We start from the raw sequence: 27,866 nt of genomic DNA, 5'->3' as shown, positions 1-27,866 counted from the left end.
AATCTTTTTTTCTCGTTTTACTTTTTGTCGTTGCTCTTGTTCTTCTTATTACAATATTAACATATTCTTAAGAACTCGATTAAGAACTATGTATGTCAGTTTGTATTACCTAATTTATTTTAAAGATACGACTGTTACTGATAACGACGACGATTATATCCTCGCGAATTCGCATAAATACCAAACGCTTTTCTAACTTTTGTCGTAAGATAGGAAATAACATTTTTTTTAAATTAGATAAAAAAATTATATAAAATTATACATACATACATACATATACATACATACATATATATATATATATAAAAGATAGCATATTCGTTTCGACCTGTTTAAAAATATAACTGGGCTTCGATAACTGAGCGACCGGGTCTTATAGGTTGAGAAACGCTGTTCTAGACTATAATACGACTTATCCGACGAACCTGAGCTAACATAATATATGTATATAATATATATATATATATATATATATATATATATATATACACACATACACACACACACATCATATATATATATGTATGTACACGAGCATCGTTTTATCGGTCAAGCTGTTATTAACGTAGTTGTTCAGATAATCGACAAACTCTAATGCGACCTAATCGATTATTTTTTCCTTTTTCTTTTTTACTTCCTTCTTTTTTAGTCTCAAGAAAAAAACAGAGAGAGAGAGAGAGAGAGAGAGAGAGAGAGAGAGAGAGAGAGAAAGAAGCAACATGAAGTGCAAGTAAAATCGAATTGATAAAACGACGAAGACTAAAAATGTAATAAAAAGAACAACCTCTACGAGGATTTGTCTGTATATATAAAAAAGCTTGAGAGAGAGAGAAAGAGAGAGAGAGATACTGGTCGAGTGAAGAGGAAAGAGTGAGTGAGAGAGGGGGAAGGAGTGTACGATGTGATAACAATGCTAGGTCAGCTGTTACCGGAATAAAGGACACCGACACCGAATGCATTTTCTACCTTAGCGTGCATATCATATATGCATGCGTGCATGCTTACGTGCGTTCATGCGTATACGTGTGTATGCACTAATGTTGTCAGCAAAAAAAAAAAAGAATAAATGATGGCGCGCAGTATTACGATAACGTCGGGCAAGGTCGACGGGCTTTTCCGATTCACTTAACGTCATGTTGATTATCTACCACTACAATGACGATGATCGATCGACACTATTATTAACAATATTTTGTAATTTTTAAATTGGGGCTATGTACATTTTTTTTTCTTTTTCTTTCTTTCTTTTCTTTCCCCTCATTTTTTTTTTTTTTTTTTTTTTTTTTTGAAAGAGGAACAATTCCACCCGAATGGCAAAATGAATATTCTAACGAAGAGATATACATGGTGAAGAAATAAGGATTAACTTTTTGAAGCGTAAATCTTCATTATGAGTAAGGTCGCATTAAAAATGCATAGACGAGCACGTAACATACATAGACACACGGACAGATCGGTATCATCATTGCGGACGTTCTAAAATACCGGGAAAATGTGGCTCCCGTTTTTTTTTTTTTTCTTATTCTTAATCATACGTAAGAACGTATATTATCTACGTTGTTATTTGGATACGTTTAATTTGCGTATAATAATAATAATCATTATAATAATAATAATAATGAAACAGATTGTTGCAGAAGTATAATAAATCATATACCGCTATCAGCTCAAAACAAGGTTGCAAGATTTTCGAGCCGCTGATAGTTGGTTGAATAGGGCAGACATACGTATTGTTGGATGAGTTATATTTATCGAGTAATGTAAGTATGTGCGATACTTCTGGGTAAAAATCGAACGAGAACATTTTTTATATATACACACATACATGTATCCATATACATATGGAGAAACCGATACGATCGTATTTCGAAGAAGATTCATTTAATTCGAGGAGAACTGAACATTTTAATTACTTCAGATATATGTATAAATAAATAAATAAATATGCATATATATGCATATATAGGAATTGATTAAGTATACATACGTATCGCAGTAGTAATGGTAACGATAGTATTAATAATGATAATAATAATAACAGTAGTAGCAATAGTAGTAGCAATAGAAATGGTAAAGCTCATCGACTTTTCTTAAATTGCCGAAGGCCGAGTTATCTTTAAAAACGTTTTCTATGTCGTTACACAACATCCGCTATTATCGGCACAGTAGAAAAGAGACGACGACGGAAGTTAACAGAAAACGTGCACAACGCCCGGCCGAGCGAAGTAATAAATAAACTTCTTCGTCTTCGTCTTCGTCTTGGTTGTGCCGTAGTCGATTTTTCTTTTCTTTTTTTGTAGTTGTATAGTACGTGATAATTTTTTATCGGACTCGCGAATCTACGTTCCGAACTACTTAATGACTTCTTTTAATTATTTTCAAGTGTCACTTTAACAACAATGTCAAGGACATGCTGAAAATACACTGATCGAGCGATTACTCGAAGAATGGTAGGGATAAAAAAGAAAAAAGAGAGAGAGAGAGAAATAAGGAAGGAAGGAAGGAACGAAGGAAGGCTGCTCTATTCGCACTTCGAGTTTGATATGAGAAGTAGCTCATCATACATTTATAGTCTTCGTGAATCACCGCTTTGAACGATAGTGCGCTGCCGTGAGCCAACAGGAAGTAGGTAAAATGACTAACGCCTAAGGTGTAATACGATGTGGAAGAGAGGGAGAGAGAGAGAGTCCATCCGAGGAAACCGTGTTCCAACATTTTGTGATAACGATGGAGATTATTAAAAAAGAGAGAGAGGGAGAGAAAAGAATCAAGTACTTTGAAACTACACATATACACATATACACATAAACAGAAATAAGAACTCGATATAGTTTTAGAAATACTTGACTCTTTTTTTTTAATATATATATATATATATTACGTATATATGTATATATATATTAGAGTGTATGAAGAGTACTCTTAGGCACGTTGACTCTGAACGTGCGATCGCATTACTCGATCGGTAAAGGAAACGTCGACCAATAGAAGGGCTACCTAGTCACAGATCGAAAGAAAATTCTAATCGTTAAGTCTCGTCACGAAGTGACCGTATATAAGAAGCTAGCAAGGTAAGAAGTTAGCAAGCTAGCAAAGTAGCAAGCAAGCAAGCAAGCAAGCCAACGAACGAGCTAGCTTGGCTAGCCATTTTGTTACGAACTTGGTCTATCTGTAGAAAAGAACGATTACACCTCGATCGATCGATCGATAGATCAATCGCCCCCTAAGTCGAGTCGTTCCCTCGAGAGCTTTTGAATTTCAAATTTTCTCGGCTTCCTTCGGTATTATTCCACGCTAGTAATAAATACCGTTCCTACATCGGTACGTAACGTTTTAAGAAATAACAATAAATACAATGTCTCGCATTAAAATTTATCTTTAGTACGAAAATAACAAATATATGTCTCTCTCTCTCTCTTTTTCTCTCTTTCTATCTATCTATCTATCTATCTATATACGTGTGCGTGTATATATTCGTTCCGTTAAATTTTAACCCAATCGACTCGAGAATTTATTCAGAGTAGAGAACGAAAAATACTGAATAAAAATATAGAAAGAAAGATAGAGACAGAGACATTGATCGAGATAAAGAGATGTTACAATGTAAGACCGCGGAAGAACGTGTTTTCATCTTTCAAATTCCAACGGAATAGCATTCAGGGTCAAATGCGTTCGCATGAAAGCAAATCGTCGAACCATGACGGAGCCCGCATCCGTTAAAAGGCTGGACTCGACATAAAAAGGTGTATTAACCTTGCGCCGTTCGGTTCTTCGTATAGTGAGCAGCAGCAACAACCACGGTCGGACTTGACCAAGAACTTAGTTCCGAGTTATGAGTATAAGGAAATAGAAAAGAGGGGGAGAGAGATAGAGAGAGAGAGAGGGGGAAGGGAGGGGTGAGAAAGAGGGGTGGAGTGAAAGAGAGAGGAAAGAGGACGAACAATGGTCGCGGAGTTAACTCGATCACCGAAAACCGAGTTTCCCTTTTCCTCACCCTTCACCATCCCTTTTCACATTGGTCGAGAGTTAGGACGTACAGAGAGGAGGATATTATGTACGTACGTACGTGTATACATACATATATACATAAATGTGTACATACATACACATACATTCATATACATATGTATATATAAACCAGAGAGCGAGATAGAGAGATAGAGATAGAGAACACGCATGACACATAGAAGAGGATGGTATATTCGCAGCAGGGCCGGTCGTTGACCGTCTATCGAACCACCGCTGCTAATCTCTCGACGGAACCATTACTATGTCATTCTACGTTCCATTATCATTAAAAGTATACTCTCATAGTATATTTTTAAGAGCTAGGAACAATTTGCAATTACGATCGGGTAAGCAGAGAATGATATAGTTGGCAATCGACCCTTTTCGTTGGCTCTCTCGTTCTCTCTCCGTCACACACACGTCATAAACCAGACACACGCGTACACAGACGTCGTAAAATTTCGTCGAGACGATTTGAAAATAGCAACAATAGTACGCGACGAGTTCTCGACTAGGTCGTATCCCCCTCCCTCTCTCACCCTCCCATTCACCAACCCACCCATCCACCCACTCGACCAAACCGATTTCATTTCCCTAGGACAAATCCAAATTCTCTGAAAGGAACTTCTTCTCTCGTATACATACAAACGTATATCACGTAAGTGGACACGGCGATAAAGGAAAGGAAAGGAAAGGAAAAGGAAAAGTAAAGTGAAGTGAAGCGAGATGAAGAAGAAGTGAAGCAAAGAAAAACAAAACATAAGAAACAATGATGGGGTAAGTAAAGTAAAGTAAAGTAAGTAAGTAAGTAAGTAAGTACATGTGGGGGGGTAGGAACAAAGAAGAAGGAGGAGGGGGAGAAAGAGGAAAAACGGGGCGGGATAAAGAGAAAATAAAGATTAAGAAATAAAAAAAGAAAAGTATAATAGTTTCGATTGTAGTAGATAAGAGGCGTGACGCGTGAAGTTTCGAACGATCGAGAAGAAGAGGGTAGGTGGGTAGATGGGTAGGTAGGTAGATAGGTAGGTAGGTAGGTAGGTAGGTAGGTGAGGGATAGGGGAGTAGTCGAAGGAGGAGTTGCTCGGGACGGGAGGGTTAAAGGTGGGGTAAGGGTGGGAGGTTGGATGAGGGGTAGGTGGGGGGTTTAAGAGGCCCTGCCCTCGCGGAACGAACGAAGGCCAACGAAGGCAAGCAGGCAAGCAAGCAAGCAAGCAAGCAAGCAAGCAGGCAGGCAGCAGACAAGCAAGCAGGAGGAGAAGAGGAGGAGACGGAAGAGAAGAAGAACATTGGCTATACAACAGAAGAGAGAGACAGGGCTACGTACCGCGCGAGCGCCATCCTGACACGAGATAATTCGGGCCCCGTAGATGTAGAAAACAAATTATCCAGATTTCCAAGGGCCACTTCCTCGTATTCACTATTATAACCCACTGGACACATGCGCGCGAATAATACTTCCTTCTCTAGCACGCGTCTCCGTCATAACTTCCGCTCTGGCTAACGAAAGGCTAAAAAAACGGCTCTCCTCCTTCTCCTCCTCCTCCTCCTCCTCCTCCTCCACCACCTTCTCCTCTTCCTCTTCCTTCTCCTTCTCCTACACTTACTTCTCCTTCCTTTTCCTTTTAAGGGACGAGGACGACCAGTAGATTTCTCCTTCTCCGTTCTCTAACTCACACTCCTGTTTGATGATAAATCTCGCCTTGGGGATACGGTCGTCGAGTGTACTTTTATCTTTTTCCTCTTCCTTTTCCTCACCTCTTTCTTTTTTCTTGTTCTTCTTTTCTTGTTTTTTGCTTCTTCCGTCAACGCCCCACCTTTCTTTCTTTCTTTCTTTCTTTCTTTCTTTTTTTCTTTCCGACTGCCTGTCTTTCTTTCGTTCTTTTTTCTTTCTCTCTTTATCTCTCTTTATCTCTTTATTTCGGTGTTACACTTGTCACTACCACGACCACCGCATTTTCACTGTGTTATACTACCCTCTGTCTGTCCGTCCGTCTGCTCTCTCTCTCTCTCTCTCTCTCTCTCCCTTGCTCTTCTACTTCAGCGGTAATATTCTCGGGAGTAATGCTCTGTTAATGCGATGGAGAAGAACAATATTTCGCGACACGCGTCGTTCATCCACAAAGTGTCGATGCGACGGAAAACGAGGACGACGACGACGACGACGACGACGACGACGACGTCGACAACGACGACGACGACGACGACGACGACGACGAAGGTAGAGATTTCGGATGGAGCCGTACGCGACGATAGGTCGATATAATACGATATGCGCTAGAACGGTTAAGGACTCAAGGATAAGAAAAGATATAGACGGAAAAGGGATAAACCGATAGAGATATGTATAGAGAGAAAGAGAAAGAGGGAGAGAAAGAGAGAGAAGAGAAGGGAGGGAGGGAGAAAGAGAGAGAAAAAGGAAAGAAGCGAGCGAGGGGAGGAGAGAAAAGACGCGCAGCTGCGATACTGAACCTCACTCCGGCAGCTGGCCACCATCGACTGGACTACCTCGTGTACGCGCGATTAAAGAGCGGCTGCCTTGGAACGACCTGCGAGAGAGTTTCTACTCTCCCCTCCCCGCCGAGAGAGAGACGGTGCCCGTCACTCACCCAAAACCGATTCCAACCACGACGCTGGCTCGACTGAGCCGAGACACTGAGCCTTCTTGATGCCCCACCACCGAGCTTAGCCGCTCGGCTGATTCCGCTATAACTCGGTTAACTCCGTCGACGTTCGCTCGGCGCTCGGGTACCTTCGCTACGACCTCGTGCGCCCGCTCGGGACACACAGCTCGCGACGGTCGACGTCGACGACGACGACGGGCGAAGCCAAGGTTTTTCGTTCTGCGTCGACGCCGTACTGTTGCTACTGCTGCCTCCGCTGTTCTGCTCCGTTCTGCTCTACTCTGCTCTACTCTGCTCTGCTCTGCTCTGCTCTACTCTGCTCTGCTCTGCTCTGCTCTATTCTGCTCTGCTCTATTCTGCTCTGCTCTGCTGGCGTGGTCTAATGTCTATACGAAACCACACTGCTCCTCTTCTCTTGTCTTCTCTTGTCTTCTCTTGTCTTGTCTTTTCTTCTTCTTCTTCTTCTTCTTCTTCTTCTTCTTCTTCTTATTTCTTCTTATTTCTTTATCTTCTCCGATATCATGGAATGTTCTCTAACCGTTATTAAACCTTTTAATAACTCTCATATGTCACGCTGCAATTGACAATACAATAGTTTCTATAAAACTCGTATGTCATCTCCGAAGTAGACAATAGCAATAATCGTTTACCATTATGTCATACTTCCTCATTCTATTTTTTCAAATTTATTTCAGTGTAATTTAATTACATCTATTTCGAGAAGAAATAATTATCTCTTCGTTTTTCTATTTCCGAACAAGACGGCGACATTGAGAGGAGAAAAATATTCGATGATTGAAAAAGGGAGACGTTCTTTAAATAATACCATTTGTTCTAATATATCATTCTATCTATCTATCCCCTCGTTCTTACATGTAATTTAAATTTAACTTAAAAAAAGCAGATGCTTTTTGCATCTGCGTTTATCGTCGGAATATGGCACTCGTTATTTTTCTTTTCTTTTTTCTTTTTTAACTATTTTTCTTTCTTCTTCAAGAAAATAACAACGATAAAGGCAACAACGTGCGCGTAGCATACATCTGTCTCTTCGAGTATTTACTTTTTCTTTGTCACGATTCTATACCGCGCGTGGTACAATCGCACCATTGTACCGGGCCGTAATCAATGTCACTATTTTTATCGACTACTTCTTCAATTTTTTCTTCCCTCTTCTTCTTCTTTCTTCTTTTTCTTTCTTTTTTTTTTTCTTTACAAGCGAATTAAACATTCGATTTAATCGCGCGGAACGAAATCGCATTTTTTTCCAAGGAGTTTGAAATAAATAAGTAAATAACTTACTACCATTACGTTACTACTTTGCGTTCCAATAAAAAATGATGTAAGAAGCAATATCGACGGGATATATAAAACTGATTATAAACGGGAATTTATCAGAATACTTTTCGAAATAATAACGTTGATGATTGGTCGATAGTCGATTGCAATTCGATTGGTCAATCGACCAAGTATCGACACGTTCGAAGCTTCTTTTTCTTCTTCGATCTTCGGACATTAAAGATTCCAATAATTAGGAATGTGATATTTACAAGATCCTTTCTAAGAAAGGAACACGTTTATTGGTTGTTAAGAAGGTAAGAGCGTGAAAGGTCCTTCGATAGTCATCGATGGGTGTTTTACGTGTCACCGGAACTTGAGAACGGGGCTGCCGCCGCCGCCGCCGCATCGTCCTCGTCTGACATTACAAGAGAGAAAAAAGGGGTCACGAAAATGTTTTTATGGGTGTTTAAGGTACTTGGGGGTCTCGGCGTCAATGGGACCGTGACGTCCATCCGTCCATTCGTCCGTCCATCCGTCCGTTCGTCCATTTATCCATCCTACCAACGGAATCACGCACGATGCTTGTATGACATCGTGTGGGAGAATAACGTGCGTGTTGCTCGTTTTCCTCGTTCTTTCGTTCTTTATTTATTTCGTTCGTTCGTTTCTTCCTTCCTTCCTTGCTTGCTTGCTTGTTTGCTTGCTTGCTTCCTTTCTTCGAAGAAAGGAATAAATTTTCGGTGAATTTCTATCGTATTTAATGTCGCTTTTTACCACACCGTGCGTTACAACTCGATGTGAATGAAGATAAACGAAAAAGAAAGGAGAACGCGGAGCCCTCTCTTCGAGTGAACCATTAACGTCGTATTTGACGAAGAGGAGGAGACGTATTATTACGTATGATTCGTAAAAAAAAAAAGAAATAAAATGAAAAAAAAGGAGGAAAGAAAAGAAAGTAAAAAAGACGATATATTTGTATTTGCGTTTTCGTAAGAATTTTGAAATTCTCTAGAACGAATTGGAGAGGCGAAGAGTGTTCGTATAACTTCTTCTTTTGCTGCTTCTGCTTTTGCTGTTGCTACTACTATTACTGCTGCCATTACTGTGGGCCCCCGGGGCGGAGGGTTCCCTTGACCCCCTTTGAAAAAACCGACCCTGAACCTCCTTCGCCCGAAAGCACAAGCCGGTGTAAAAATGTATATAAAAAGTCTATTTTGCGCTTTCTCTCTTTTTTTCTTTTCTTTTTTTATTATTTTGTTTTGTTTTGTTTTATCTTCCTTTCATATCTCATTCTTTTTCATTCTCTCCCTTTCGATATTTTCGTTAGATTAAATTTTGTCTTCGCGAAGACTCTCCTTTCTCGCGTTTATTATACTAAATCGTCGTGCAAAACATGTCCTATATTTCGAGTCTTCGACAGAGAATAATATAAATATACTGGATATAAGCATAATCATATTTAACGAGAAATATGTTAAAGTGGATAAAAGTTTCGTCGACCTCCTCGACGAAATATATAAGAATAATATATAATAGTAATAATGACATCGTTTTAAATGTGACGGCCATCTTTCCGCTCGTTCATTTAATTAATTAATTAATTTATTTATTTATTTATTTATTTATAGAAATCTCTCGGTACCCTAGCGTTGATATCCCTTCTCCGAGATATTAAAATTATACATTTTTATATTTTCACAATATATCCAGAAATATATTTTTTGCAATATTTCTTTACGTTATATTCTATAGAAAGAGATTAGATCATGTTTTATATTTTTAGAATATATGTTGGAGAATATTTTCTATTAAAAACATACATTCTTTTTTACACTTTGTCTATCTTTTTTTCTTTGCTTTTTTAAACCAAATATTCGATATCGAAAATATTTGATACGTCTTGTGTGAAACGCTTCAGCCCTTCCTGATCGTCAACAATGACGACGACGACGACAAAGAGAACGAGGAGGAGAGAGAGTTGGAGAAGGAGGAGTAGGAAGAGTAGGAGGAGAAAATCGTAGAGAGAGTTGAAGTTAAGGGAGAAAATAAGGACAATGGGGAAGGCAAATATGCCCTCCGCGACAAAAAAAAAAAAAAAAGAAAATAAAATAAAAAGAAGAAGAATAAGAAAAAAGAAACACGAGCTTAGCGTGTCGCAAAAGTCGCTTAGGTATTCGTGAGTAAGCGCACGTACGAACCTTAAGAGGAGAGGAATTCATCCGCGAGAGTCTAACGGCATAAAATCAGTTCTCGTACTCTCGCTTGAAGAGAATTATCGTTGTCTGTGTGTGTGTGTGTGTGTGTATTTATGTATGTGACAACGACTACGGGGATATATCGTGACGGTTTTGTAATCGAAATTTCTCTTCGTCTCAAATACATGTACCTACCCACCAACCTACTCGATTCGTCCTTCTAGAAAGGTACGTGCTAATTTCACGAGCAAACGAGTGATAGTAGTAGTAGTAGTAGTAGTAGTAGTAGTAGTAGTAGTAGTAGTAGTAGTAATAGTAATAGTAGTAGTAGTAGTAGTAGTAGTAGTAATAGTAATAATAATAGTAGTAGTAGTAGTAGTAGTAGTAGTAATAGTAATAATAATAGTAGTAGTAGTAGTAGTAATAATAGTAATAATAGTAGAAGTAGTAGTAGTGGTGGTGGTGGTAGTAATAGTAATAGTATAGTAGTAGTGATAATAGTAGTAGTGGTGATGGTGGTAGTAGCAGTAGTGTATTGTTGGTAGTAGAGTAGTAGTAGTAGTGTTGGAGTAGTTTGGTAGTAGAATAATCATAGTAGTAGTGTGGTAGTAGAGTAATAGTAGTTTAGTAGTAGTAGTATTGGTAGTAGAGTAGTAGTAGTAGTAGTAGTAGTAGTAGTAGTAGTAGTAGTAGTAGTAGTAGTATTGGTAGTAGTAGTAGTATTATTGGTAGTAGAGTAGTAGTAGTTGTAAAGGCTTCGATTTCGTTCCTCGCCGAGTTCCACGACCGACTTTTTACTTATTTTCTAAAACGCTTCATTCTAACGTTTCTTGATTTCACACAAATGAGATAAATTTTTTTCTCTCTTTCTCTTTCTCTTTCTCTCTCTTTCTCTTTTTCTTTCTCTCTCTTTCTTTTTCTATATATATATATATATATATATATATATATATATATATATACATGTGCGTGTGTATGTCTGTCTTTTTCTCTTCGAAGTCGAAGTAGTATTTCGAACGAAGTACGAACGTTTATTAGTCGGCCAATTACGAAACTTCATTGTCGGACGACGACGAAGTAAGACGAAGGCCAGAACGTGAATACGTAGTGTCGAGTTTAAATAAAAATTCAACCTCGACTCTCTCGAAAGAGAGCCTCCTCCTTTTTCTTTCCCAGCAGGCAGTAGCTCTTTGTGCCAGCAACAGCACCAGCACTAGCACCAGTACCAGTACCAGCATCACCACCAGTACCAGTACCAGTAACAGCACTAGTACCAGTAGAAGTACCAGTAGAAGTACCAGTACCAGTACCATCAACGATGTCAGTAGTAGTTGCAATAGCATCTGTACCAGCACAAGTGCAAGAACGATGATGCTTGATTTTCGTAACGCAAAGAGAACGATAGGAAGAGAGAAAGAGAAAGAGAAAGAAAAAGAGAGATGGAAAAGGTGAGCCTAACGATGCTTGAGTTTTAACTCTACAAAGTACGACCTAATTCTCTTCATTAAACTGTCCTTGCTTCTCCTTCTCTCTCTCTCTCTCTCTCTTTCTATCTGTCTATTTATCTCTCTCTTACTTTCTCCATCTCTATCTCTTCCTCATTTTCGTGTCCTCGTAAAAGTACACCGATATTTTTCTCCTTCTTCTTCTTCTTCTTCTTCTTCTTCATCTTCGTCTTCGTCTTCGCCTTCTTCACTTTTTCTCTCTCTTTCTCTTTTACTACCGTATATAAAGTACTGCAAAATGAAAAGGATCGAAATGGACGATTTTTCGGTACGTTTCACTGAGAGAAAAGGTACTTTATACAGGTCACGTAACTTTCTCGTGGCGAGTGCTCGCTCGCTCGCTCGCTTGCTTGGCGTTAGCCTGTTGCTCGAACCAAATTAATTCACACAGGGTTACGTCAGTGTGTGAGTATGCGTATGTTCGTGTATGTGTTTGCGTACATGCGTATGCGTTTATATGTATGGGTCACAGAACGGGTCACATAAATATCATTCGGACAGCTTTTGAAATTGATTAAGGTCTTCCTCTTTTTTATTTTATTTTATTTTATTTTTTTGTTTGTTTGTTTATTTTGGTCTTCCTTTCCTTTTTGTCTAGACAAAGCGTTTTGAAGTGATTATTGATGTCGGATAAATTTTTGTGTTGCGCTAAGTGCCTAAACGAAAAATTAATAGAAGGAGTTTAAAAAAGAATTTGAAAAAAAAAAAAAGAAAAAGAAATTATTTAATATCTCAACTTTCAAGTCGTTAAGAATCACCTTTATTAACAGGCTATGCGTTAAAATTGATTGGACTATCATCGGCGACGAGTTTATTTTTGTCTCTGTTTTTCTTTCTTTTTCTTTTTTACACGGCGATCGATAAATCTGTCTATCGCATTGAGAACGAAAAAGTTCTCGATTGAATTGGAATTCAGCACCTATTTACGCCGTTCAACCCCTTCACTCGTTCTATTTGCACACTTTCGAATCTTTACGGATGTACCTAATACCTTTACGTACACACATACTTACTTAATATGTGTCTCCGCACATAAAATGACGAAACGAAGTTGGAAGTAAGAGGGGACAAAAAAAAAGGAAAGGAAGAACGGACATCTCCAAAGATAAGATTATAGTTTGCGAAGAAAAAATATCTACACACACGCGCGCGCGAAAGTAATATATAGGATGTGCGTAATAAAAAAGAATGTTTAATATAAATAAAAAAAGAAAAGAAAAAGATCAATAGAAAGCTTGTAAAAAATAAATAAATCCATCGCTAAGAGAAAAAGTAAAGAAAAAAATAAAAAAGAATAAAAAGAAAAAAAAAAAGAAAAAAAAAAAGAAAAAGTGAGGAAAGACAACCAGACGCTTCCATATCAGATATTACAAATGTCTAATTGACTGGATATATCAGTTCAAAAAAAAAAAAAAAAAAAAAAAAAGGAAAAAAGAAGATCCCAAGAAAAAAGAAAGAAAGAAACAAGAGAAAAAAAGAATAAAGAAAAAAGATCGTTATAACGAGAGAGTCAATGTAACTATCGTTTTAGATGTTTCATATATAGACGAACAGGAATGAATGTTCGGACTAACTCGAACGTAGACTAACAGCGAAGGTACTTTCTAATGTGCCAACGTATATGGCACCACCACCGAATGCGGTTCGTGTCTGCGAATGACAGGAGTTTACAACGGCAAGTGCTTAACGTTCCCATTTACGAGCCCTCCGAGGTGGTTGTTACTAATTTGTTCGAGCTACAATATATAACTATGAGTGTACTATAAATTTTACTTCTTGTCATTACCAACGTATATCTTCTCTCTCTCTCTCTCTCTCTCTCTCCCCCTCTTTTTCTTTCTCTCTTTCTTTCTCTCTTTTTCTTTCACTCTCTCTTTCTCATTCTCTTTTACTGTTAGAACGAACTGAGTGATATAGAGAGTACGTGAAATAGAATGTACACATATTACAGAATATCGACGTATATGTAACTATCAGACTTGTATGTAACTTTGACTTTGTCAATAAATAACGTCGATACGTTCAATAATAAATTTGTTTGTTGTAGATACAAAATTATTGAAATTTTCTAACATACTGACATTGCTTAATTCTATTTAATAATGATTAATCATATATGCGTTACTAGCGCTTGCATATCGATAAATATATATACTTACACGAAATAATGAGAATTCTGAGATGATTTTATTGATCGATATAAAAAATAATGATTAATCATTGTGTGCGTGTGTCTGTGTACATTCGTGTGTATCTGTGTAAATAAACATAATAATATATTTATGGAGTGACTAAAGATAAATCTGATAATCATTTGTCCTCGGTTATAACATGAGTCATCATGTACAAATACTTTTGAAATATTTTTGAAAATGCGTATTTCGAAAGAAAAAGAAGAAGAAAAAGAAAAAGGAACAAAAGATCGCAGGTAGTCGAAGCAGGTAGTTGTTTCGTTATTATCTTTTCACGATTTAACTGATCATTTATTAAACAGATATTTTATCTTTGAGAAAAAATTTAGGATATGTTATCTCTTCTATCAAGGAACGATAGAGAAATGAAGTAATAAAAAACAGACATAATATAAAGTAGTAGAAAACAAACAGTAGTAAGTATGCATGTACATATATTTATACATACATATATATATATATACTTTTATTATTATCTTAATATCAGTATTATTTAGAAAATTTCTTTTTCGTGTTAATTTTGATGGTTATCCCACTGTTCCGACAATAGATTGTCGATAAGTAGATAAATAAATCATTTAATCAATTTATCTATCTGTCCATCTCTACCTCTCTCTCTCTCTCTCTCTCTCTCATTCTTTTTTCTTCCATGGAGTTGAGGAAAAGATCATTAAAAGTGTATATACATACATATATTACATACATACATACATACATATATATATAAAATATTTTATATACATATTATCATATATATATTATATATATTATATTATATATATTATATTTTATATATACGAAAGATTGCTGCTAGTTATTACTAGTGGAAGTTGAACCGACAGAAGGTGGAGTTTGCGTGGTGGTGATTGCGTTAGGGCGAACTGAGCGAGGCAAAGTGGTATGGAGGGTTCAGACGAGGTCAGGTCACGGGACAAGCTGCCGCCGTCGCTATTTTGCTGCTGTGTTGCTGCTATTGCTACTGCCATTGCTATTGCTGCCGCCGGTGCTACTGGCATTGCTGATGGGTGTTGGTACTAGTACTGGTACTAGTACTGGTGCATTTACTGGTGCTTTTGCTAGTACTGGTACTGGTACTGGTGCTGGTGCTGGTGCTGGTACTGGTGCTGGTGCTGCTCGCTCGATAAAACGGAGCAGCTACCGTCCGTACGATTGAACGCACTTCGTGTTGCTCGAAATACAAAACAAGCTCGATCCTAAATCGTCCAACCATAACACGCGGATACTACATAAACGTGGACCGCGTAACTACATCGTCAGAGAACGTCATCATTATTTTCATCGTTTCTATTTGGAAAGCAGTTTTGACTTCATTTTCAACACGATCGTTCGTGATAAATTTCTTTCTCTTTTTTCCCTTCGATTTTTTCCACTCTTTCTCACATTTTTCTTTTATATGTACATGTAAAAAAATATATATATATTATAGATGTTTTGTCTTTTTTGTTTTTCTTGATAGGTTTTATCTGCATATATAAATCCTTAATGTTTATTTTTTTGAAGGGATATCTCGAATTAAACTGGATAGATTATTACGATCGAGATAATTTAATAGCTTTAATAAATAATTGAGAACTGTTCGAATTAACTCGAGTCGACGGAGTCCATGTGATTAGAAAATATTCGACGATGTTTGTTGAAAGTATAAGGTAAGATAGGGAAAGTCTTGTACGCGTGTCTCGTGTGTCATTATTTTTGAAGAACATAGATCACAGTTCGAATAAATAGACGTGATACACGTATATTGATATAAAGTAAGAGAGAAAGAGAGATAGACAGAGAGATATAGAGAGACAGAGAAAGAGAAAGAGAAAGAGAAAGATCTCGATAAGGTAAAAGCTTTAAATGCGATAAACATACAGAATTGCTGAGCGAGAAATCGCGATAGATCGCAGCTGTCAAGGAACTGGATAAGATCCAACTACCGGCTCTCGTAGAAGGAAGAGAAGGAAATTTAGTTCGAATGGTATTCCGAGTACGAAATGAAATTTCTTTTTTCCTATTCGAATCGATGAGCTAACCAAAAGATATTTGTTTCCATTCGAGAAAACGGAATGCAAAATCAATGATATGAATAAAATACGGGAACGTTATTATATCGTGAGGAAGAACGGATATTTGCATATTTACGTTGAGAAAAGAAAAAAGAAAAAAAAAAATAGGAAAAAAGAAGAAGAGAGAGAAAAAGAAACCATAATTCCATTATCAGACTCGAGAGAAATAATTTAACGAGAAAGTTAAAAGGAAAGAAAGAAAAAAAAAGAAGGAAAAAAAAGAAAAGAAAAATAAAAAAGAGAGAAAGAAGGGAAAAAAAGGATAATCTCATGCGACTCGTTAAAACAGAAACATCGAGGAGTGCATTAGAAGGAGGTCAATGTAATACGAATATCCGAGCCATGCTCTAACTCTGACGAAGGTGTACAACACATAGACGATATGTATTAGATACGTTCGATCAGAGTAGAGTTATACATTGGTTGCCGTCATTCTGTTCTATGTATTACTGGTGGAAATAAAATATGTGTTGGAAGAGAAGGTAGAAGGGGTTAACTGTGTACATCCATTTCTCTACTAGAGCCTTTTCTTTATCGAGGTATCGAGAACATTGATTCCACTGGTAGAGAAGTAATTAACCTCGCCACGAATAGCGCAAATAACACCACGCACCTTATTTACGTAAATAACCGTATATATGTAGGTACAGATAAGTATGTATTTAAGTATTTATATATACGTATATATACATATATATAGTACGTGTGTATAAATATATATATGTATATTTATATATACATACATACATATATATATATATATATATATTAGAGTTGTCTACATATTATATATATGTACGTATGTATATATATATATATATGTCTGTACGTACGTATACATGTACGAGAGTTAAGCTTTATCGCATAGTCTACGTTAAAACCAGCAACTTCGATTTCAAGCATTTGCGTTAAGCTTCTAAATGCCACCCAACCGTTATCCTACAGAGCTCTAGCAAACTGATTTGCAATCAGTCTTGATATCACCGGCTTTTGCTTAATGAGTTTCCGTCGGAAAGAGAAAGAAATGATAGAAAAAGAGAGAAAAAAAGAGAGACAGAGAAAGAAAGAAAGAAAGAAAGAAAGAGAGAAAGAAAGAAAGAACGGTTAGATACTCACGGCTTCACGGTCGACCGATTGATTGTTGAAATGACTTTTATGATAAAACGGAGTCAAAGTCAAGACAGAGATCTGACACGGACCTTGTTGAACTCGGTCAAGGCGGAAGACCGTTAGAAGACGTAGGATACGAGCTTTATACAGGTATATTAGAATTAGATAGATAGACCGGTTGTTCCTCTTGGTGGACACCTTGGTCCAGGACACTTTAATGTTTAATAAAAACCCTCTCGTTATCCTTCGAAACGATCTATCGAAATCCATCGAAATGGTCCATCTTTCTCCCTTCTACTTCTCCTCCTCCTTCCCCTACCACTCATCAACTTTCATTGCTTACCACGAATGACCTTGATCGAATCGATCCACACGACAAAAGTTGAATCGATCGACTATAATTGAATCGATCGAAAGGAAAATTCATTTCTTCCTTCAACGTTCACAAAAATCTGACGTCTGACTCGATTATTTCGATTTTTATTCCGCCAGAAAAAAGGGGAAGGGGCGGCAAAAACTAAAATAAAATAACAATAATAATAATAATAATAATAATAAAGAGCAAAAAAAATGTAGAAAAAGCAACGTTTCACTTTGAAGAATTCTAAAATGATATTCTCCGCGATTACTTTGTTTGACTTTGCTCGTCTTTTTTTTGTACCCCTTCCCCTCCTCTCCTCCTCGATACACCATCCCCTCTCCATACTACACGTGAGACAGAGTCAACGTCGGACGTTGTTCGTGGATATTGCATTTCCGGCGAGGGGCGACCGCGCGTTTCGTACATATGTAATCAAAATGAGGTCGACCTCGGTTGTGGGCCAAGGCGTTGCTTGCTGCGCGCATGCTAGTAGCTAGGCTAGCAATGCCTGTGATCACCGCTTTCAGGGACGTTTAAGGCCGTACGAGGAGAATCGTTATTAATCGTACCGATACGATTAATAACGATCGATCTGGATTCTACGTTTCTCATTAGCCTAAACAATCTTAATGGAAACGAATTTTACAAAAGAGAAAGAGAGAGAAGGGAAAAAGAGAGAGAGAGAGTGTGTGTGTGTGTGTATGACCTTTTTATCTATCTGGAGAATGAAATATGGCGGACAAGGTCGAAAGCATCAACGGCCTGATTTGATCAGTACATAAAGGCTCAATTTTCCGATCGTACGAGTTTTTTCATCAACGTTTTCAACGGTTCGTCCAACGTTGATCTCGTCCTCGACCTTTCCGCGGACTGCGTTCCACGACCTGCGTTCTTCTATGCGAGAAAAAAAACAGAGAAAGAAAGAGAGGCAGAGAGAGAGAGACAGAAAGAAAGAGAAAAGAGAGAGAGAGAGAGAGAGAGAGAGAGAAAAGAGAGAGCATCAGGCCGATCGGCCTTGCACGGTGTCGTGCTCATGTCACGTGACGAACGTCGAGAATGAGCGAACGAGAATAAAGAAGTGAGGTGAGGTGAGGTGAGGTGAGGTGGTATGAGGTGAAGTGAGTGAGGTGAGGTGAGGTGAGTTGGGTTGAGGTGAAGTGAGACGAGGTGAAGTGAAATATGGCAAGGGGGGAAGAGAGAAGGAGAAGGGGGTAGTGGAGGAGGAAGAGGAGAAGGAGGAGGAGGAGGAGGAAGAGGAGGTGGAAGGCTTATCACAAAATCGGAGGAAGCTAAGAAAGACCAAATGATTTTCCTCGTAGATTTTTGTAAAACGTGTCACACGTCATATCTGACCTTCCTTCGACGGAGCCGACCGTACAACACATCTAGGCCCTTTTATAACTTGTTCTTTTTTTTTTTTCTTTTTCATCGTTTATCGTATACATGCATGCGTATGTAAGTATGTACTTACGTATATACGTACGTACATAGGTACCTACGTATACAGGTAAATATCAAGTATTCAACATCGGTCCCGTGCACGGATTATAAAGATTTTCTCGGGTTCTCTGGCTAATGGAAAGCAATTTCCCAGGTTGAGATTAAAGCCGACGGCCATGGCCTTCGGTTAACTTGAACGTTGTTGAGTTCAGGTCGAGCCTCGAGGCACCTACCTTACTACTATCTATAATCCTAACGATCGATCCTATCGACTATCGATACCGTTGCAATGGAAGAGAGAGAGATAGAGAGAGAGATAGAGATAGAAAGAGATGCGATGGGTGGGTGGTTTTAGTGAAGGTGGAAGGGACAGAGGGGTTAAGGTCGTTCCTATGATTCGAACCTCGTCTCTTACCCCAGGGAGGGTTGGAACGAATGTTCGCATATTTTCTGACGTAAGGATCGATTTCCTGTCCGTCAACGTGAATTGATTGGCCAACGTTCAACTACCCCCTCCCTTGTTCCCCAATCCCCACTCTTTTCTACTGCGAATCGACAATTGAAACTTCTCGAGACGAGAAAACGAATTTTGAAAAGAGGAGATAAAGAGAGAGAGAGAGAGAGAGAGATTTATTCATTTTGTTCGATTTTTCTTTTCGCTTTGGTTTTCGTAAAATCGTTAATTTGTTTGTTTTCTTTCTCCTTTATGATCTTTTTCCTTCTTTTTTCTACTTCTTTCATAAATTATGGCATATCGTCGTTGCCAATATGTATGTATGTATGTATGTATATAACGAAGAGAAAAAGTAATGGATGATATTTTTAGAATGATCGACGCGTATGCATCGGATCGATTAAAGAGGAAACGCTCGGAGGTCAGTACCGGGGTTAGGTTTACATACTCCGATGATATGGGCACGGCTTGTTTGTAGAACGAATCGGTGAGAGGTGCTGCAGCTAGAGGTTGTCCTCGAGTGCTCGTTTTACGCGTCCTAAACGACCTCACCGTCGAAAATAACCATTTCGATATGCTTCGCTACGAACAGAGAGAGAGAGAGAGAGAGAGAGAGAGAGAGAGAGAGAGAGAGAGAGAGAGAGAGAGAGAGGAAGAGGGAGAGAGTACTTAGTATCCACGCCTTTGCTACTCCTATTGTAACTTCGATCGTGTATGTACGTACGTACTTACGTATGTATTTACGTATGTATTTACGTATGTATTTACGTATGTATGTACGTACGTATATACGTATGTAGATCGTTTACAGGTTGTGCAATACCGGAAGTACCCAGAAGTTTTTCTTCTCCTCGTATTTCCTCGATCTGTGAGACGAGAAGAGGCAAATTTGAAGCTTTGTAATCTAGTTTTGTAAACTAATTTAAAAATTACGATTAAAAAAAGGGAGAGGAGGATGTAGGCGAGGAAATTATTTAATATGTCTGCTTGAGTTATATAAATGGAAGTTAACAGATGGAAAGAGGGTGTGTTTGTATATGACGATAATCATTTACGTAAAGACACGTATGAGATATTTAATATCTCCTTGAACTAATGTATCTTTTATGATTCTGTATCTTTTATGTGTTTTGTTATATATATATATATATATATATATATATATATATATATATATATATACGGAAAAAATAAGGAAAAAAACAAACAAGAAAACATTTCTGTCATCATACGCGTGCGTCAAAAGTTATTTACTAATTAAGAATATATTACGTAATTAAGAATATATTACGTTATATGTCTGACACATATATTATATATATTTATATAATATCGTATTTCCGAAATTATTAAAAAAGATTACTTATGTCGTAATATTTAACCATTTATCGCGATGTCTTTACTAATTATACATACAACACACATACATACATACATATATACATACATACATGCATACCTGCGTTCTACACACACATATATATGCATGTAATAGGATTAATGAAAAATATAACTGCAATAGTTTCTTATAATTTCTTTTATAACTTTTTTGATACGAACGAAATTATTTGACGTTCTTTTTTCACTTCTCTTTTTTCCTTATATCATTAACATTACATCCAACATCTATGGGAAAAGAAAAAAAAAAAAGAAATATTCGATGATCGAACGATTTAAAATATCGAACGTATCGCATACGTACGTACGAAAGAGAGTAGAATAAGTGCGTGCCTGGGGCGCGTGCGCAATAAAGCGTAAGGATCATCGATGTTAGGAACGATATCTTTATGTAACCGAGGCCAAGTGTGATGTCACTTTTGCGTATTCACAATGGCCGCGAGACTAGCATGATCGTACACTATGTAAGTACTTACATACTTACGTATTACATGTATGACAAATTATCGGGTATGTGTGTGGAGAGAGGGGAGGACGGGGATGTTGCTATAGTTATTAGCGTCAATGTTGGTTGTTTCTTGTTTCAAATCTCATTCCTTTGAATTTTTACAAGACATTCGATTATCATTTCTTCCAGCGAACATCGATTTTCAATCTCAATTATCTCCGTACTATTCACTTTTTTTTTTTTTTGGATTTATAATATAGAAGAAAAATGTTAATACGAGCTTCAAGGAATACTCGTAGGAAGTGTGGAGAAAGGAAAAAAAAAAAAAAATATGATATAATTTTTTCATTGATAAAACATTACCAATGCTCACCGCGATACGACAGAAATTTCTGTTTTTCACCTTGAGAGATTTTGCAGTGAATAAATTATCTCTCTGTCAGATTTCTTTTTTTTTCCTATAAAAATAATTTCAGTTTACGAGAAAGGAAAAAAATCAAACGCGTTTACACATATGAGTAAATATCCTTGAGAAGAGGTGTTATCATTTGCAACTATATGCATATATACATATCTATATATATATATATATATATATATATCGCACATGGTCAAACAGCGGCTCTTTATCACCTTTTTTGCAACTCTTGGTACGATGATCTATTTTCTCAAATAATTTATACAAGAACGTCGAATAAATTGTTCACTGAATTCTTTTCTTTCCTGCTTTAAAACGATACACATTTCTTTCTCTCTTTTTCTTTTTTTTGTTTTTCCTTTTTTTTTCAAATAAAAACAGTCAAAGAAACAATGCTGAAAATTTCTTCAAATGTTTGAAATAATTTCTACAAGAATGCCTTACGAAATTGTTCCCTGATTTTTCTCTTATTTCTTTTCTCTTCTTTTTTTTTTTCTCTTCGAATAAAAATTTTAGAATACAATACTTAACATTTCTTCCATATCAAATATATAAATTTTTTCTGATTTTTTGTACATTTAAATGCGTGTACGTTCTCAAAGCATTTTTAATACTATTAAACTTGACCACTTATATATACGTATATACATGTATATATTTATTTTTCTTGTTTTCCTTAAAAGAAAAAAAAAAAAAAAAAAAAAAAGACAACACGATCGATGTCATTGATTAACGAGTCGAAACAACGTGTATGTATCACGTAACGATGGCTATACGAGAGCTTACAAAATTTGATATAACTTTCACTCGTTCGATTCCAATAATATAATAACGATAACAAAATCAATAACAATAATAATAATTAAAAAAATAATAATAATAATAAAATAGAAAAATAACAATAAATAAAGAAAAAACGAAAAGAAGATGAAAGGAAAACCGATCGACATTTTTCTAATTTCTAAAATGCTAAAGAATGCATTTGCATTGTTAAAGGAAATAAAAGAGAGAGAGATAGAGATAGAAAAAGAGAAAGAAATAGAGAAAGAGAGACTTACTCAACGTCATAGCTCGTTCCTTCCCGAAACAACGCGATCCGAGGACGGCAGTAAGAATGAAGGACATCTGAAATCAGAAAGAAGAGGAAGCAACGTTGAGAAAGAGAAAGAAAGAGAAAGAGAGAGAGAGAGAGAGAGAGAGAGAGAGAAAGAGAGAGATGATTGTCATATACGAGATAGATTAAAATTTTGTGCGTTTAGAATTGGTCTTATTTTTCTTTTTATTTTTTTTTTTTCTTTTGACGATTCTTATAGCTTGATCGATGTCAGAATTGTTCTTTACAGGGCGGAGTATATATCACACTTTCGTTTCAAGTGAAAATCGACGCCTATATATGCATTTTGTGTGTGTGTGTGTGTGTATGTATGTGTGTATGTATATGTAGAAGCTGAGAACTTTCAAATCGGTATTTTCACTACAGAGTATGTGCTATGTTTTCACTCGCTTTCGTTCTTATGGGAGCACCCATTCTAAGAAAAATAATAAATAAATAAATAAATAAAAAATTGAGATATGTATATATAATATATGTATATATAAAATAAGATCGAAAGAGAGCAAAAGAAAAAGAAGTAAAAGGAGAATAGATCTGTGTGAGAAATCGTTTTTACAGATATATATATATATATATATATATATATATATATATATATATAGATATATCTTTATTGGTTAATCTAAAGGTCGACTTTTGAACGAGTCAACCTTTACTTTTCGTTTCTCACGTTCGATTAGATTCTAAGAAAAAGATAGAAGGTTAACGTCGATGAGTATGAACTGATCTCGTGTAAGAAAGCATCCGGAACCGTTCTCTTTTCTTTTTTAAGTCACTTTCGTTTTATTCCAAAAAAAAAAAAAAAAAAAAAAAAAAACAGAAAAACAAAGAAAAGAAAAGTTTACTTATACAAAGCTTTATCCGGTGTCTTCTGTTCGACAAAAAAAAAAGAAAAAAATAGAAAAAAAAAAAAGAAAAAAAAAGAGGAACACGTGACGAAGGGAAAGAAGACGCGACGTGAGGATGATGGAAGTTGAGGGAGGTGGAAAGGGGAGGAGGGCTTGACAGAAGAGATTTCATATACATATAAATATATCTATATCTATATATCTATATATGTGCAGACACACACACACACACACATACGTATAGTAGACGTATAAGTATCTACTTATACACAGTTACTTACATACTACTTTATACGTAAGTAAAATACATACATACTACGATAGTCAGATATGGAAGAAGGTATATGAGGATGAGGTTGAGGATAAGGATGAGGAGGATGAAGAGAAGAGGTGGGGAAGGAGGAGGAGGAGGAAGAGGAGGAAGGGAGGCTTCGAGGGAACGATTTGGACAGCGACGGCCCTGAGCCACTTGCTACAGTAGGTCAGCTCTCTTCACCTCACTTCGCCTCGTTTTTCGAGTCTCCCATTATACGCGCCTCGTTCTTCTCTTCATTGCTCTTCGACAAATGACCGCGATCTCCCCTCTCTTTCTCTCATTCTATATATATATATATATATATATATATATATATATATATATATATTATGTATGTATGTATGTATATAAAAAGTCAAGGTAATATACTATCGATAGACAAAATTGTAATTAACGAATAAAAGCAATCCATGAATACTGAATCCATTATTAAAATTCTAAAATATTAATGCGTGTGTGTGTAAAGATAAGATAAGATATTGTCAATGGAAAATTGCAATTAATTAATAAAACCAATCCTCTAATATTGAGTCTATTATTAAGAATCTAAAGTGTTGATATATATATGAGTAAGATATAATATAATATAGAATGAAAAAATTGTAATTAATATGTATAAGCAACCACGAATACTGGTCTATTATTAGAATTCTGAAATATTACATTTCTTTTAAATATTTAAAGTAGAATTTATTTATTGGCGAATATACAGTTATCGAGCACACTTAGAATTTATGTTAGACTCGCTTTGTTCTCATAAAGGAGGATCACGTATCCGGTCGAAACATCCGCCCAATTCAAAAGTCGGTGAAGAGACCTTCCATGTTGAACTCGAGAGAGAGAGAGAGAGAGAGAGGAGAGAGAGAGAGAGAGAGAGAGAGAGAGAGAGAGAGAAAGAGAGAGATTTTGTCGGAGCAGTGGAACGAACATATTTTTCGTAACTCGATAACGAACTTTGTCTATTCAACTCGAATGAATATATATAGGAATATATTACACATCGTGTGTGTATATTCCATATAAGTTAAATATGATAATGTGTGTAATATATGTAAACGCATTTATGTAAGTAGCAATAGATATACTAAACATCGACCTACAATTTGCAATACAACATTATTTAAACTAAAATTTCTATCAAATTATCAGTACTCTATATCTTAAAAAAAAAAGAAACAACGTCCATCTAAATGTACAGGATTGAAATATAACAAACAATAATATAATATCGTGCTGGAAAATACTGTTCGAATTTTCCATTTAAAAAAAGAAAAAAAAAAGAAAAAGAATTTAAAAAAAAAAAAAATTTGTCCATTCAGACAAACGTATAAAATATTGAAAATTCTTGCATTAAACTACCGAGTATAAGCCAATGTATTATTAAAATAATTATCGTTGATAAAAATCGTTAACTAATCATAATAACGATTGAATCGTCAATTAGACGTGGGGTAACGTTGATAGAGCACGTACATATGTACATACATATAAAACTCAGCGGCAAACAACGTTTTATACGTCAATCTCGTATTGGTCCTTGGCTCTTTGAGAGAAGGCGACGTTGAATTACACAATGGAGGAGAAGGAAGTGGAGGTGGAGGAGGAAGAAAAGGTGGAGAAGATAGAGAAGGTGGTAAAGGAGGTGGTAAAGGAGGTGGAGGAGGTGAAGGAGGAGATTAAGCTGTCCCGGACGTCCGACCGATAGCGCTCTCATGGCACACCGGTTAAAAGCTTTTATAACGCTTGTAAATCCGTTAAATTCGTAGGTGTTAACCGAGAGCAAGCCGCGATTGTATTTATTGGAGCAGAACTCCAAACCAGATTCCAATCCTATCTACGAGCCAATCGTCGTTGCTCTAGAAGTACATACGTATTTACGTACATACGTATGTACGTTCGTATCTATATGTACGTATACTAGATCGACCAACAAGTACTGTCGGAATTTTTAATATGGTCAAAAGTCATTAAATATAAGAATCGATATTAAAAATCTTCTTTCGTACCTTTTAGACTAATTTATTCTTTTTTTCTTTCTATTCGAAACGTTTAGACCACGAACTTAGTAATATTTTTTTTTTACAATGGGATAAAAAGTAATCTCGAGAAGAGTAATTGATTTTTTTTCTTTCTTTCTTTCTTTTTTTTTTTTTTTCATTTAAAGGGATTACTTGTTGGCGGATTCTTTAAAAGAAAAAAAGAATATATATATACGCTTTCGTATGTACCTTTTAGATATCAATGATCGCTAATAAGAAATTATGTTCCGATGAAAAAAGAAAAGAAAGAAAATAGAAAAAAAAAAGATTATAAAAGTAATTCTGGACGTAGAGATTCATTAAAAGTGGATAACGATTGAATCGCTCGGTGAAATCTACTTCGATCCAACCCCCCTCCCCCTTTCGAATCTCACTACTTTGGATTTATTGGTCTTCGAGCAAAAGTTATCGGGGGCCCCGGACTTATCGTTAGCCTCGATCGGTTCGTGTCGTGTTGCTACGAGGTTAATACCCACTCCCACTTGTCGAACTGTACCACTAGGTCGACCAGGTGCCCATCATGCAGGATCGATTAGATAGATATCGATTCTGAAAACTGTTCTTACAAATTCACCGATTATAAACTTTCTTACTACTGTGTCACTGCAAAGATTTTTTTATTAGAATTCATTGAAATCTATTAAGCTTACGAAATAAATCCTTTTTTAATAATTAATTGTTTGAACTATATATATATATATATATATGTCTTTCTCTCGTGTTAAGCATAAATTTAGCGTCTCCAAGAATGCTATGTCTCGACTATACTACGAGTTTCCTTGGGGAGAAAAAAAGAAAGCCGACAAATTTTCTGCATCCTCGAGTTTCACCCTCGATAACGATCGGTCTCTTCCAGACGAGACGACGAAGCACGGTCTGCCCTCGTGTATTCACATCCTTTGCACAATGACGTTCGCGTCAAAGCGTATCTTTAAATAGATATGGATCGTTCGTAAATTTAATCGAGTCTAGGACGATAAAGTAAGCTTTTATGCTCTCCCATTAAAGTGTAGATATCTTGTCAATTAATATTCAATCATTAACCCTTTATAAATCAAAACTTTTCTCGTATATGTATATATGTATATATATATATACATATGTGTATATACGTATGCGTGTTTGTGCGTATATAAATATCTATAGTAAAAATAACGCGATATCCAAAAGTTATTATTATTATATACTATACTAATTGTAAGTATACTTTATACCAATATATTATATACTTGATATACCAGATTATATTATATCGAATATAATTCAAAATTATTTCAGTATAATAGCATAGGATAAAATATTATTTACTATAAAAATTCACTTTACTCGTAAAAAGAAAACTACGACGAGATCGTAACAAAGAGAGAACGAAAAAAGAAAAAGGATCTTCGAAATACGAAAATGTCTATACATTTGAATTTTTAGTTATACGCTAAGAAAAAGACGTTCAGTAAATTCAGAACAGTTGGGTTCGAGTTTTGTGTAGGTGGTTGCTTGGTTGCTTGGTAGAATAAGAAGACCGAGGGGTTCTTCCCTCGGTTTTCTCCATCTTCCGTAACATCCTCTTCTCGTAGCAACGCTGGTGCTACCACAAAACCGGTGAGTATGGATCCGGTTCGGCTGGAAAAGCAAGAGGGATGGCGACGATCGAGGTAGAAACGGAGAAAAAAAAGAAAGACAGAAAGAAAGAGAGAGAGAGAGAGAGAGAGAGAGAGAGAGAGAGAGAAATAGGGTTCTGTATCCATCACAGGAACTACGAACGAACGAACGAACTCAAATTTCACTCCTGCCAACTGCGATAACTCATTTTTCAACTTTCCTGATAGATCTGAATTACGTAGGACAGAGAGAAAACTAGGTTGAGAGAGAAAAAGGGGGGGAGGGAGAGAGGGTGAAAAAGAGGGGAGGGAGAGAGGTACAACTCGAGTATCTGACGTTTACCGACGTTCAATTTTTCGCGAACAAAAGCTCGTTCTAGGATCGCTGGAGCTGTTCTAACGAGTAAGTAAATGACGTATATGTATTATATATACATATCCTACATATATA

The 27,866-nt window shown here is 36.5% G+C and overlaps 1 protein-coding gene across 9 annotated transcripts in view; it reads right to left on the bottom strand.

The window, feature by feature from the left end:
* LOC127066846 (protein roadkill) overlaps positions 1 to 27,866 on the bottom strand; it is a 78,488-nt gene that overhangs the window by 21,658 nt on the left and 28,964 nt on the right. For 5 of the 9 annotated variants that reach the window (XM_051001060.1, XM_051001061.1, XM_051001062.1 and 2 more), the window contains one exon: positions 22,559 to 22,625. The exons of 1 other annotated variant lie outside the window; for it this stretch is intronic. In XM_051001060.1, coding sequence (XP_050857017.1) covers positions 22,559 to 22,625 — 67 coding nt within the window. Of the gene's footprint in view, positions 1 to 5,332; positions 7,068 to 22,558; positions 22,626 to 27,866 lie in introns of those variants that run through there. 3 more of the 9 variants (XM_051001064.1, XM_051001066.1, XM_051001065.1) reach the window with 3 other exon arrangements.

This window comes from Vespula vulgaris, chromosome 10 (assembly GCF_905475345.1).
Source record: "Vespula vulgaris chromosome 10, iyVesVulg1.1, whole genome shotgun sequence".
NCBI lineage: Eukaryota > Metazoa > Arthropoda > Insecta > Hymenoptera > Vespidae > Vespula > Vespula vulgaris.
This window is presented reverse-complemented; position numbering and strand designations above follow the sequence as displayed.